Raw genomic sequence first — 14922 nt, 5'->3', positions numbered from 1 at the left:
TTATATATTTATAAGATGAGTCAGAGGTGGGACAGTGCCCATACCTATAGTCCCAGCTACCTGAGTGGCTGAGGCAGAAGAATCACTTGATCCCAGGAGTTCAAGACCAGTATGAGCAACAGAGCAAGACTCCATCTCTAAATAAGTAAACAGTAAGCCAGGAAACACATATGAAGACAGAACTACTTTCTTCTGGTTTAAAAACTAACCATTTCAAAATTCACCTCATTTCCTATTCTACCCAAGCAATTAGATCACATTACCCAAGATACTAAATCTTAGTGGTTAATAGTACTTCCTAATTGGTTAAGATTCAAGCTTCTTAGATTCAGGTAGATAAAAAATCCCTTAGGTAAGCTAACTTTATTTTCTTCCTAAACATATATATATTTTAAGTTAATAGAAATTATGTGTAAAATATATACTTCCTTTCCATCTATTTTAATGATACTTAGATCTGACCTAGAGTTCAACTATGGTGCGTCTGTAGTTTTTAAGTTGTACACTGCTTTCACCAGTGGAAGATTAAGTAATTTAGGCTAACTCTCCTGTTGAAGGTAACTTGAAAAGACTGGACATTTTAAAGAAAAATTAAAATCTGCTTCAATGCATCATATAGCTAGCAGGATAGAAAAAAAGTACAAGGCTAAAATCTATATAGAAAATTCAGAGATCTACCTCAGCATTTAGGCCATTTCTTCCCTGGGGGCATCTGCCAATTAGGAAGAGACAGAAGAGAGCTGAATAGAGTTTCTGACAAAAGTAGAGCAGCTCTCAAAGGGAATTTAGCTCAGCCTCAAGCCATGTCAATCCCTGAAATTGTATTAACAAGATAGTAAATTACTAGTACTCTAAGAATCTAGCAGGACTCCCTAGAGCAAACTTTCCTAATCAGGTCTTCACAATCAGGTCTGTTGAATTACAGAACAAAGAAAAGGATTTAATCAACCATTTTCTCAATTCTATAACTAGTGTCACTCTATATGTACATGAAGTAAGTTAATTCATCATATGTAATAATTTAGGGCTTGGGGTGTTATATTTAGCAAATAAAAATACAGAATGCACATGTACATTTGAAGTATAAACAATAATGCAATTTTTAGTATAAATATATCCCATTCAGTATTTGGGATATAATTAATATCTGAAATTCAAATTCTATGTTATGCCTGGCAAATAGGGCATTAGGGGTTTAATTCTCTTAAAGAATTAAGGCTTCTCTAGAGGAATATAACATTTTAGGCATTCTGTTAATTCTACAATTTTTCTTTTTTTCTTTTTTTTTTTTGGTACCAGGGATTGAACTCGGGTTCCTGCGCTTACAAGGCAGGCCACCGAACCGCTGAGCTAAATCCCCGGCCCTAATTCTACAATTTTTTCAAATACAAATTCCAACAAAATTTTAAAACACACATAAAGAGATAAGAATACATAAAAGAAAATCATCAGAAATAATATATAATAGAAATAAGACCACAGGGGATCCATATAGTAAAGCTAATCAGGTACACAGCTTAACACAGCTAAGCTTACTGTGTTCAGAGAGATGAAAGATGTTAACATATTTTTAAGATAAGGTCTCACTATGTAGTTTATGTAGTTTAGGTTGATCTTGAACTCACTATGTAGCCCAGGCTAATCTGGAACTTATGGCAATCCTCCTGCAGACGCTGGGATAACAATCCTCCTAAGTGCTGGGATAACAAGCACGAGCCATCATGCCCAACAATGTTGAGGATTTTGGCAAGGTATCAGAAGATATATAAAAGTATGTGAAAGAGTCAGGAAAGCTCCCTAAAATTTGAGTCAAACCTGTAAAGTAGGAAAAGTAGTATATCAAGCAGGCAAGTAAAGGAAGAGGATAAAAGTGAGAAAAGCAAAGACAAAAAGTAAGTGGGAAGGGTATTCAGATTTGAAAGTATAATTTTTATTTTATGAGTGCAAAAGATATACATAAGTAAGCTAATTGGGAAACTGTTGGGGATAACTGGAGACACACACATCATAATGACCCATACACACTATACTGGATGGATATACAATAATGGATATCAGTCATATTCTATGGAGGTGCCAATTAAAAACTGATAAGAAAATAATAAAATTAGAAAGTAGTAAATTGAGAAAATAGGAACTGTAAGCACTGATTTGTCAAAATAATCAGAAAATTAAGACTGGATTTTCCCCAAAATATGTTTCAGGGGCTATTATACTCCCATGAGAGCTGAAAAGATGTTCCTTATTCAGGAAAGACTGAAAAATACTGAATATTATTTTTTTTTTCTTTGGGAATTTGGCAATGCATTTGAGCCTATTAAATGATGGTTTATACCAGCATTCCAGATAAATCTATATAATAATCCTTCCTACACATGTTATATTCCTTTAAAACTGGTACAGTATCTAGAAAATCTACCCACGTGATATGAAGTATGGAAAGGGGCACTTAATAACTGATATAGAATTTATTAGGTAATTTAAAGGATGTCAATATGGAAAATTTCACCACAGAAATGTGAATTTCAGAGTTCAATTTAAATTGACAACCTCTATGAAATGAGCAAATATTTGCAAATATAGTATTTATGAAAATGTAATAAAGTATAAAACAAAACAGAACAAAAACCATAGAAACCATTACTTTTCTACATTTCTAAATAGATTATCAGCATAGGTAATGTAATAGGAATCTCCCCCAAAGGTTTTTTTGATTGATGGGGATTGAACTCAGAGCCTTGCACATGCGAAGCAAGTGCTCTACAATAGAGCTACAAATCCAGCCCAGAAAAATTCCTTTACATCTCAGAGTACAAATAATTTCTAAACTATATAAAGTGCATAGGTACATAAGAAATGAAGGGGAGTGATACAAAGAAAAACCACTCTATTCTACACAAAAATACCACAGAAAGAGAAAACTATAAGCTGGTCTTTAATAAATAATGATGTAAAATTAAAATACTAGCTAGACAAATTTTCAAAGAGCAAGAATAAAAATCCACAACAACCAACTACTTTACTGAAGAAATGCAAAGATTAGTTATTAAGGTTCTTTTCAAGAGATAACACAAAACATGCATTTAAAAATTGTATAGTTATTTCTGATGAAGAGAAAAAACATAAATTCAACTTAGGTGAATATATATCTTGTGCGAGGATGTATGTATGCTTATATATAAGTGAAAAGTGACAACAATGATACAAAAGACAGAAGGAAGAATTAGTATTATTTTATTAAGGTACTCACATTACCCATGAAGTGATAGTGTTATTTGAAAGTAGATTTGGATTAGTTGTAAATGTATGCTGCAAATTCTAGGAAAAACATGACTGATATGCCATGAAAGGAGAGAAAAATTGAATACATACATAAAATGCTCAAGCAAAACTACAAAAGTGAAAAAGACAATAGAAACAAGGAACAAAGTCAAAACTTGGAAACTAATAAATACGGTAGCTATATCAGTAATCATGTTGAACATCACTGGTCTAATGCAATAAGTGAAAGACAGAAATTACCTGGGTGGATTAAAGAATAAAGCCCAACTATATGTTGTCTAAGAGAAATTTATTTTATGAGCTCCAGTGGCACAATTGGTTAGTGCACAATACTTACACAGAAATTTATTGTAACTATAAAGGCAAATATAGATTAGAAGTAAACGGATAAAGAAAAATACACCATACTAACTTCATCCAACACAAAATGCATTTTCTCTTAAGTTCATATGGAGTATTCACTAAAACAGATAACATTTTGGGCCATAAAACACATCTTTAAAATTTCTGCTTTCAGATCACAATGAAATTAAACTAGAAATCAGTTAGTATAAGTGGAAAACTCCCCAAAGTGTGTTAACAACACACTTGCAAATAACACACAAGAAAAAAATAGCTCAAGATCTATTTTAAGATTCTGAAACATAAGAAAATAACTTATCAAAAGTTGTAAAGGGCCGGGGATTTAGCTCAGTGGTTCGGTGGCCTGCCTTGCAAGCGCAAGGACCAGAGTTCAATCCCCGGTACCAAAGAAAAAAAAGGTTGTAGGATACCATGAAAGTAGTTCTGAGAGGGAAATTTATAGCATTGAATGCATATATTAGAGATGAAGAAAGGTCTAAAACAATAATGTAGTTCTTAGAAAATTGAAAAAGAGAAAATTAAATCCAAACTAAGCAGAAAAGAAGAAAAAAAAAGAATTAGTCTTGAGAGCAATAAAACTAAAAACAGGAAATCAATAGAGAAAAATCATGAAAACCAAAGCTAATTCTTTAAAAGATTTATTTATTTTTTTTGTGTGTGTGTGTACCAGGATTGAACCTGCGCTTGCAAGGCAGGCGATGGAACCATTGAGCCAAATCTCTAGCCCTTTAAAATATTAAAAAAAAAAATCAATAAAAAAAGAGAAAGCACAAATCACTAATATAGAAAATGAAAGGGGACATTATTATACATCTCATGAAAATTAAAAAGATAATAAAGGATACTATGAACAACTCTATCCAAGTTTGAATATCCTTGTACCTACTAAGGAAATTAAATCAGTAATAGCCTTTCAAGATAGGCAGTACTGGGTCTATGTAAGTTTGCTGGTGAATTGGTGGGGTTCTTTATTTCTCTTTCTTTTTCTTTTCTGTACAGCAGATTACCCTCCCCCCTTTGAGTCTCATAAAATTGCAGAGTCTGACCTTAAACCTGCCTCAGCCTCCCAAACAGCTGAGATTACATGCACCACCATACTGAGCTCCCTGGTGATATTTTTTCAAACATTTGAAGTAGAAATTCTAGCAACTCTCTCCAATTTCTTTCAGAGGACAGAAGTAGGGCACATTTCCTGACTCATTCTGTGAGGCCACCTATCACAGTCACTTTCCTCATCACTGGGACAAAATATCTGACTTCAACTTAGGAGGAGAGAGAGGTTTATTTTGACTTACAGTTTGTAGATACTGCAGTCCATAATAGGCTGGCTCCAAAGGACAGTATGGCAGAGGGGAGCTGCTCATTGGCTAGCAGCAGGGAAACAGGGTCTGAAAGAGTTGCCCTCAGTAAACTGCCTCTTCCAACCAGACTCCACTTTCTAACAGCAGGCCAGCTAGTCCTCCCCCATAATCTAGTCACTTTCCAAAAGCCCTGCCTAGGAGTGCAAGAATGTCTCTGCAAACGCACAAGTGGAAAAGTGAAGACCTTGAGACGAGACTCCCCAGGGCATGCCCTCAAGACATCCTTTGTATTTTCCCTAGTGTAAAGTACTTGATTTCTTTTTAATACTAAGCAACCAAGCTGTCCTCTACTCCAACTTTATAGAAGCTTCCTTTCTGGTGAAACTCAAAACTTTTGAAATCACTTAACTGTGTCATTCATTCTTGATTCTCAATGTAGAGTTGGCTAAAAGTCCCCAATAGTACCCAGGCCTGAGATGCTGGGCTGCCTTGAAATTTTCTCTGCCAGATTAGTCTGTCACCCTTAATCTCCATTTTCTGAACAAAATGAAGAAAAATTTTCTGTCAGAGCATAGCACACACAGTCAGGAGTCCAACTGCCAATGGAGTTCTTGTTCCCATCTCAACCCTCCTAAGCCTGGTGCATATCCTCTGTTTTTTTATCAGCATTTGGTCTTCTGAGTGCTGCTGACTAGAATCTCCCATCAAGTTCAGCTCATAGCATTTTCAGGCTGTTTCTCTAAACAATACCTCAGAACCTTCCCAAACTCCTGCCATGGGCCAGTTCCAAAGGCTTCTGAACCACATGGTCAGGTAGTGTCACAGTAATGCACAACTTCTCTGGTACCAAAATCTGTCATAGTCACTTTCCTCATTGCTGGGACAAAAATACCTGACACACAATTTGGGGAAGAAGAGATGGCTCACGGTATAGAGAGGTTTCAGTCCACAGTGAGTAGCTTCAAAGCAGGACGTCATGGTGAAGGAGAGCTGCTTACTGCATGGCAGACAAGAAGCAGAGAGTGAGGGTAGGAGCTGGGGAGGGAGATAAACCCTTCCAGATCACACCTTCAGGGACACACCTCTTGCCACCAGACCCCATCTTCTAATGGCAAGTCAGCTATACTGACCCATAATCCGATCACCTTCCCAAAGCCCCACTGAAGTGAGTTAACCAGAACCTGCCCCCCCAACAGTCTGCACATGAACTTTATTCCTTTTTCCTCCCTAAGATTGCTTGCTTAAAGTGATGTTAACCAGCACATAGCTTACCTTGTGGTTGAGATCAAAGGACAAGATATATATTATCTTGAGGTTAAGAACGAAGGACACACATGCTATACTGTGGCCCTAACCATAAGGTTAGGAATTTCCTGCCAGATCCCCAAAATTGGATTTTAATCTAACTTGCAATCTGCTTCTGTACCCTTGTGCTTGCTCAAAGATGAGATCATGACATTTTATTGTGTGGTTTTTCCCCTTAAAAACTGAGCTTCCCTGATTGATCAGTACCAAAGGGAGTTAAGAGCAAAAAGCTCACCTTTGATCGCCAGCTATAAAGGACTTTAATTTGGACATTTTGGTGGTGTGATTCTTTTTTGCTGAGATGGCTATAACACCACCTATGAGCACAAGAAATTCTTGGAGGATATCTCGATATACTGTAAACCATAACATTGTTATTATTTTAATACCCCAACTAAAGACATTACAAGGAAACTACAGGGCCAGGGATTTAGCTCAGTGGTGACACTGCCTGCCTTGCAAGTGCAAGGACCCGAGTTCAAACCCTGGTACCAAAACAAATAAACAACCAAAAAAACAACAAAAAACCTGAAAACTACTGATCATGAACATACAAGCAAAAATACTCAAGGAAATAATCCAAACAAAGGAAATCTCACCAAAAAATGTACACATGATTGCATAGCACAACTGAGTGGGATTTTTTCCCCTCTAGGTTTGCAAGGTTGTTTCAACATCTGAAAAGCAATTAATGTAACCCATCATATCAATGAGATGAAAAAGAAAAATAACATGATCACATCTACTCATGTGGTAAAATCCAACACCCATTCACAATAAAAAAACTCTGTAAACTAGGAATAGAGGGGGACTACCTCAACTTGATGAAGAATATGTACGAAAATCCTACATCTAAACTATGCTTAATAGTGAAACTTCAAGCTCTCCCACTAAGATAAGGATGAAGTTGAAAATGTCCCATCTTACTACTCCTTTTCAACATGCACTGCAAGTCCTAGCTAAAGCAGTATGACAGCGCAAAGGAGGAAAAGGAATACAGACTGAAAAGAAAGAAAATGCTCTTTGTTTAAAGATGGCATCATGGTTTGTGTAGAAAATAAAAAATAGTTTGTGTATAAAATGTAAAAATATCAACCAACAAGGCCAGGCAAGGCTGTGGAGGCAGCAGAAGTCCAGTGTCCACACCCAAAGTTTGTCCTCCCATGGCAACAGTGGCAAGGGGAAGGGGCAGCTGTGGGGGGAGGGAGCTGCAGCTTAAAGGGGAAGCAAACACTAAGTACTTAGCCCTTGCTGCAGCATTGCTCACCCCTGCAGCAACCATCACTTTACAACTGCCTGGGCAAGGTACTCTTCCTGCCCTGTGCCAGGCCTGCTACACTGCTGGGTGTTTGGGAAATGCATTACCTGCTACTTCTGTCCACCTGGTGCCACTACAGTGAGGCAGTGGCTGAGTGCAAGGAAGACCCCAACATCTTCAAGATGGTGGAAAGCTTCTTTGACTGCAATATTAGAGGACAAGCTAGTGGAGGACCTGTGGACCCATGACAACAAGGAGTAGAGCAAAACTTCATGCTTGGCGTCCTATGCATCGTCAAGGATCCCTCTTTCCCATTCAGCACAGTTCATGGGAGGTCACTTAGGGCTACTGCAGTCAGCATAGCCAGGACCCCAATCCCTGCAAGGGAGGTATCCAGTATATCACTGATATGAGTGTAGATGAAGTGAAAGCCCTGGCTTTGCCAATGACATACAAATGTGCAGTGGTTGATGCACCATTTGGTGGTGTTCAGGCAGGTACTAAAATCTGCCCCATGAACTACAGAGACAATGATGGAGCTAGTAAAGGGTTTTATTGGTCCTGGCACTGACTTGCCTGTTGTGGACATGAGCACAGGAAAGCCGATGTCCTGGATGGCAGACACTTATGCCAGCACCACAGGTTGCTATGATATTAACACACACACACCTGCATTACCAGGAAGCCCATCAGTCTCTTCTACCAGCCACTGTGTTTTCCACAGAATTGAGAACTTCATCAATGAAGTATGAGCATTTTAGGAATGACATCAGCCTTTGGAAATAAAACATTTATCATTTAGGGCTTTGGTAATGTGGGCCTACACTCTGAGATATTTACTTCATTTTGGTGCTACATGTGTTGGTGTTGGTGAAGCTGATGGGAGTATATATAATTCAGATGGTACTGACCAAAAGAACTGGAAGACTCCAAGCTGCAACACGGATCAACTCTGGGCTTCCCCAAGGCAAGGGTTTACAAAGGAAGGCTGACTGTGACATCAGACTCCTATTGCCAGTGAGAAGCAGTTGACCAAATCCAACATACCCATAATCACAACCAAGATACTGCTAAAGGTGCCAATGGAATGACCACTCCAGAAGCTGATAAGATTTTCCTGGAGAGGAACATTATGGTTATTCCAAATCTCTATTTGAATGCCAGAGGAGTGACAGTATCTTACTTTGAGAGGCTGTAGAATATAAATCATGCCAAATGACCTTCAAATATGAAAGGGATTCTAAGTACCACTTGTTCATATCTGTTCAAGGGAGTTGAGAAAAAAAATGTAGGGAGCATGGTGGAACTATACCATGTTGAAACTATTCATAACAACACCAGAATTCTGGAACAGGAAATCAGGGGCATCAGACAAAGATATCATGCACTTTGGCTTGGCCTACATGATTGATCAGCCAGGCAAATCATGCACATAGCCATTAAGTACTTGGACCTGAGAATGGCTGCCTATGTCAATACCATCAAGAAAGTCTTCAGGGTGTACATGAAGCTGGTGTGACCATCATACAGTTGAATCCCAACCAAGTGTGACTGCCTCACCACCTTCTCCACCTGTAACTTCTGCTGTCCTATTATAAGTTTACATATAAACAGAGCAATCTTTTTCATGACTCATTAGATAATGGATACTGTTGTCAACAAGTCAATCCAAATCAACCCCTTAAGAAGAAGGAAAATAAGGTTAGAAGATTGTGCACAAGCTGATGAGTGTGAGAGTGGAAATCATCTGTGCCAGGCAGTCACATAGGTATTTTTCCTTGGAATACAAAGCCCCTTCACCCTGGTTGTGCTGCCTTACTCTGGGGCTCCCTGCCCAGCCAGTGCTGACCAGAAAGGCTTCCTGGAACAGTCATTTGCTTCTGCTCCAGGCAAAGTGAAGCTAGCTGTAGCTTTGATACACATAAGAACTAGGTGTACAGTATTTTCAGAAGGTGACATGGTCCTCCAGTGAGTTATTGGGTTTTTTTCCCCAGTACTGGGGATTGAACTCAGGACCTTGTACTTGGGAGGCAGGCACAGCACCACTGAGCTAAATCCCTGGCCCAAATTACCAGTATTTTACATCAGCAAAATAATTCAAATTTACAAGTTGCAAAGAAAAATAAAAGTTGCTCCTTTTGTGCATTTTATTCTTTTAGAATAAAACAAGTACATCCTGCTGAAAAAATTGCTTTTATCACTTAACAAGTGTAACCTTGACTCAAGCGGTGGATACCTATAAACATAATAAATGAAGAAAACTAGTATTTTTATAACATATGATAGTTATCATTTATAGCTTATCAGTCATGTATTGTCCAGTAAAAATTACAAAGCCTGATGAATAGCTATCTTCATACCTTGTTAACTGCCAGAATTTGCTAATTACAATTATGACACATAGTCCAAAGAATGCAGTAAACTTTCTTAATGATTCCTCCTTTTTGAAGACCTGATGTGTTGACTAATTAAACCATAATTAAAATAAAATGTCATTTAAACCACCTTGGCTCCCTGTTTGAATTATGGCCAGCTCTAAACCCTGCCAGTGTCCCCTACCCAGTCTGGCCTTGACTGGCCATCTCCTACCCAGATTCATCACATTCTACATTCTGCACCTGCCTCCTAACAGTGGGCTGAAATGGTCAAGAGCACTGTTTTGTTTGGGGAATTACTTGGTCAGGACCTTTTGAATGAAATGCAGTATGAGATATCAATTATGTAAGAAAGAGCATTTTTTACAAAAGCAATAATGCACTTTCAGAAATTTTTAATGATTTATTATTGCATGACTCAACCTGGTGATAAAAAGTTATTAAAAGTCTACCTTTAAAAAAACCAACCAAAAGCTTTTGGAACTAATAAGAAATTACATATTAGCAGTGTTTCAAGATACAAGATTAACATACTAACACAATATAATTTACCCCAAGAAATAAAAAACTTAAATCTAATAAAATATATACAATTATAAAATATATATATAAGACATGTCAGGAAAACCATAAAACTGCAATGAAAACTCCAAGGAATCAAAAAACTAAATGGAGAGAAATTCCATGTTCATAGATAGGAAAAGTCAATCTTGTCAGAAGTCAATTTTTCCCAATGTGATCCATAGATAAATGTAATTGCAGTTCAAATCCAGTAACCTATTTTGTGATTACCAACAAACTGATTCCTAAGTTTATATGGGGACAAACCAGAATGTCCAACTCGATACTGAAGAAGAACAAACTATAAATACAGTCAACTGATCTTTAACAAATGAGCAAAGGCAATACAATGGAAGTATAACTGGCAGCTATACATATACAATCTGACAAAAATCTTGTATTTTCAAAAATTAATAAAAATGAATTGTAAATATAAAAATAAAAGGTAAAACAATAAACTGCAAGAAGATTGCACATGAGAAAATCTAGATGATCTTGGGTTAGGGAGGAATATCAGAAAAAATGCAAATTAAATTACAATGAATTGCTGCACATCTGTTAGAATGGTCATAGTTCAGAACAATGATAACCCCAAAGGCTGGCAAGGATGTGGAACAGAAATTCTTATTCACTGCTGGTGGGAAAGCATAGGAATACTGCCACTTTGGAAAACCACTTGGTGATTTTTTTATAAACTAAAATAGTCATGTGTGGTGGCACGTGCTTGTATTTCCAGCACTCTGGGAAGCTGAGAAGGAGGATCAAAAGTTCAAGCCCAGGCTTGGCAACTTAGCAAGATCCTGTCTCAAAATGAAATATTAAGAAAGGGCTGAGAATGTAGCACAATGTAAATGTCCTGGGTTTAATTCCACTATTGTGAAATAAACAGATAAAAGATACTCTTGCTAACAATGACACTGCTTTGTATTAAACCAAAGGAGATGAAAATAAACTGCACACAGATGTTTACAGCAGCTTTACTCATAACTGCCAAAACTTACAGGCAACTGAGATATCCTTCAGTAGATGAATGGATAAACTGTAGTACATCCAGAAATGGAATAAATGAGCACTAAAAATAAATGGCCTAGTAAACCATGAAAAAACATAGAGGATCCTCAAATGCTTGTTATTAAGCAAAAGGAACCAACCTGAAAAGACTACTGACTATATAATTCCAACTATATAACATTCTGAAAAGTCCAAAACTATGGATACAGTAAAAATAGAATCAGTGGTTACAAAGGGCTGGAGAGAGGAAGGTGAGATTAATAAAAAGAGCATGGAAGATTTTTAAAATAGCTCTGGTGATTACATCTATTACTATACATGTGTCCAAACGCATAGAATGTACAACACCAAGAAGGAACCCTAATGATCTAAACTATAGACTTTGGGTGACTGAATCAAGAGGTTCATCAATTGTAATACATGTACCACTCTGGTGAGGAATGTTGCTAATAAGGGAGGCTGTATGTTAGGGAAGTGGGGGATTTATACCAACAGAATATCAATAGTAAACAGGGCCAAATGCAGACCACTATAAAAAATTTTAAACATACATATGTATATGAAACAATGCTTAATATCTTCAAATAAGTATAAAATCTAAACTAGCAAACTAGCAAAGATTTTGATAAAATAAAACTTGAAACTTTTAAGCATGAGTTTTACTGGATCTTCGTGATGGAAATGTAAATGACCCTTACTGACCTTTACTGATGGAAATGGAAATGGAAATGTTCTGGAGGCTCATTTGACAGTATATATGAAAAGCCTGAAAAATGCATGTAGCCCCTCCTCCCTCCTCCCCCCTCCCCCCTCCTTCTTCTCTTCTTCCTTCTACTCCCCGCAACCCCATACTAGGGGTTGAACTCAGTACCTTGTGCTTGTGAGGCACCACCACTGAGCTAAATCCCCAGCTCTCCATCTATTCTACTTCTAAGGATTTTTCTCAAACAATAATTGTCAATATATAAAAATAATTTATGTGTAAGAGTATTAAATGAAGTACCACTTAAAATATTTAAAAATAGGAACTAGTAGCATAAAAATGATGGTACCCCCTTCTGAATTTAGAAAGCACACAAAAATCAAAGGACAATGAAAAACAAAAGCAAACTCTGGCTTTGATGAAAGTAAAAGACATGTAAAACCCACCAAAATATGTGAGAAAGAATAGACTTCTATTGTTTGGGGAGGACATTCTTGAGAGCTGTGTCTGACAATTTTGACTCCTCCAGGAAAAGAATGTTTTCTGTGCCTTATGCTTGTCTAATGAATCATCATTAATAAAGTTAGGTGTTGCAAAGATGTATCATTTTTGTGAAGACTAAATTTAACATTAAATCCATTTAACTGTGTAACTAAACCTTAAATATATATGGGAATTGTGATTACAGAAAAAAATGTGTCATAAACATTTGATGCAATTAAAAAAAGTTTTAAACATTTAACATAAACTTATTTTATCATTGACATAATTATAGTGCTGGGGGTAAAGGGAAATTGGTAATGATCCATTTCATGACTTGACTGGTTACATGAGAAGTCTCTATAATAAATCTGTTAAATGGTTAATATATATTTATTTTCTCTATGTATATTTTACAATTTGAAAAGGTTAAAACAAGTAACAAACACTACAAAGATAAGTTTAACAGCAGTAAAGAGAATTAGTTTCAAAGTCAGGGATTTAGCTCAGTGGACTTAGCTGCCTCACAAGCGCAAGGTCCAGAGTTCGATCCCCAGGAAAAAGAGAGAGAGAGAGAGAGAGAGAGAGAGAGAGAGAGAGAGAGAGGGAGAGAGAGAGAGAAATTACTTTCAGGGAAGACATAATTGATAAGTGCTGTCTCAAAAGACAAAGAATAAGAAGTCAAAAAGAGGCAAGGATTTAGCTCTGCCTTGCAGGCGCAAAGTCCTGAGTTTGATTCCTGGTACCAAAAAATAAAACAGAAAAACAACAACAATAGTGGTTAAAAAGTGCACAGAGGATATTATGAGAAGATCTAATAAGGGCTCAGAAGGGAAGGAGGGAGAGAATAGGATAGAGGTAGTATTAAAGGAAAAGATAGATAAGAACCTGATAAATGACACCAAGTCACATTCATAAAGCCTCAACAGATAAAAATAAATCTATACCTTAAAATTACTATCTCATTAATGGTACCACTTCAAGCTAGAATCAGTGACATGAAATCTTCAATATGCTAAGAGAAAATAGCTATAAATCTAGTGAAAAATACCTTTCAGTTTTGAGCAACTGGAAATCTCATACTTTGCTGGTCAGAGTATAAAGCAACATCCTCCACATTTATTTAAATTTTAGTTATGCATTTAAGTGGATTCAATGCTTTCTTTTAGTAAACTTCAGAAAGTGATTGCCAGTGTTACCAGTTGAGGGTTTTACATTACTTAGGATAAGAATCCTGAGTAGATTCACAGGACCTGCCAAGCCCATACAACCCAAGGTGTAAATCATGAGATTTACAGGAGTACTGGAACAAAGCTGATTGGTCCGAATTTGAGCCTCCTGCTTGGTCTGAATATGAGCATGCCAACTGGCCTAAATTGGTCTAATTCATGCCTTCTGATCTGAGCCTAATTATTGGTCCAAACTCAATTCTTCTTAGTTCAAATTCAAGGCTGCTATAGTCAGGGTAGACATCTCCCAGAGCAGGTACAGATGTCCAGGATAGTCACAGCCATCTTGAAGGCAGTCTAGCATAATACAGCACTGATTTTTGTGAGATTGGTGGGGCTAAAATCAGGGACTCCTTAAGAGGGGTATCTGTGTTAATCACAGTTTACTGGGGCTGGAAGATGTTAATAATAGATTTGTCCCTGATCATCGACATGTTAGAGACAGTTTCCCTGCTACTTCTTCAGAGGCTGCAGCAGCATCTGGAATGGCAGGGGTAAGAGAAGGGGCACTGCACCCAACAGTAAAGCAGCATCTCCTGTCAAGGAAACCTGGAGAATAGCTGTGAAATTACTTTAGGGGTGATGGGAGGACAATGAGGCAAGTTGTCTCAGTCTGTCCTCAAGGAACCATGGGGGAGTGAAGTGGGGTGGAGAGGAATGACAGCTGTCAGCCAAACCATTCTCGCCTCTGACTGGAAAAAGGGGAGCCAGGCACTTCTGTCTCAGCAGTTTCTTATAAAAATAAACATATACTCACCATAAATTAATTCCTAGGTGTATACTAGAATGAAAACATACCTGCACAGAGACTTATGCATGAATACACAGAACAGCTTTCATCATAATATCCCAAATCTAGAAACAACCCAAATGTTCATCCAGTAGTGAATGGCTAAATAAACTAGCAAATACCCATTCAGTGGACTACTAGTTTGCATTAAGAGAGAACAACTCAGGGGCCGGAGAGTTAGCTCAGTGGTTGCACCATCTGCTTCACAAGCGCAAGCACCCGAGTTTGATCCCCACCGGTACAAAAAAAAAAAAAAAAAAAAAA

General features: G+C 37.3%; 1 protein-coding gene and 1 pseudogene across 4 annotated transcripts in view; one reads left to right on the top strand and one right to left on the bottom strand.

The window, feature by feature from the left end:
• The window catches only part of CUNH1orf146 (chromosome unknown C1orf146 homolog), a 32826-nt gene that overhangs the window by 3643 nt on the left and 14261 nt on the right, over positions 1–14922 (bottom strand). The window contains exon 1 of one of the 4 annotated variants that reach the window (XM_010644927.2): positions 5874–6122. The exons of the other annotated variants lie outside the window; for them this stretch is intronic. Coding sequence (XP_010643229.1) covers positions 5874–5924 — 51 coding nt within the window. The 5' untranslated portion in view covers positions 5925–6122. Of the gene's footprint in view, positions 1–5873; positions 6123–14922 lie in introns of those variants that run through there. 4 annotated transcript variants of the gene reach the window in all.
• Positions 7326–9028, top strand: LOC104876739 (annotated as a pseudogene).

This window comes from Fukomys damarensis, unplaced genomic scaffold (genome assembly GCF_012274545.1).
Source record: "Fukomys damarensis isolate Sample0158 unplaced genomic scaffold, DMR_v1.0_HiC HiC_scaffold_33, whole genome shotgun sequence".
NCBI lineage: Eukaryota > Metazoa > Chordata > Mammalia > Rodentia > Bathyergidae > Fukomys > Fukomys damarensis.
This window is presented reverse-complemented; position numbering and strand designations above follow the sequence as displayed.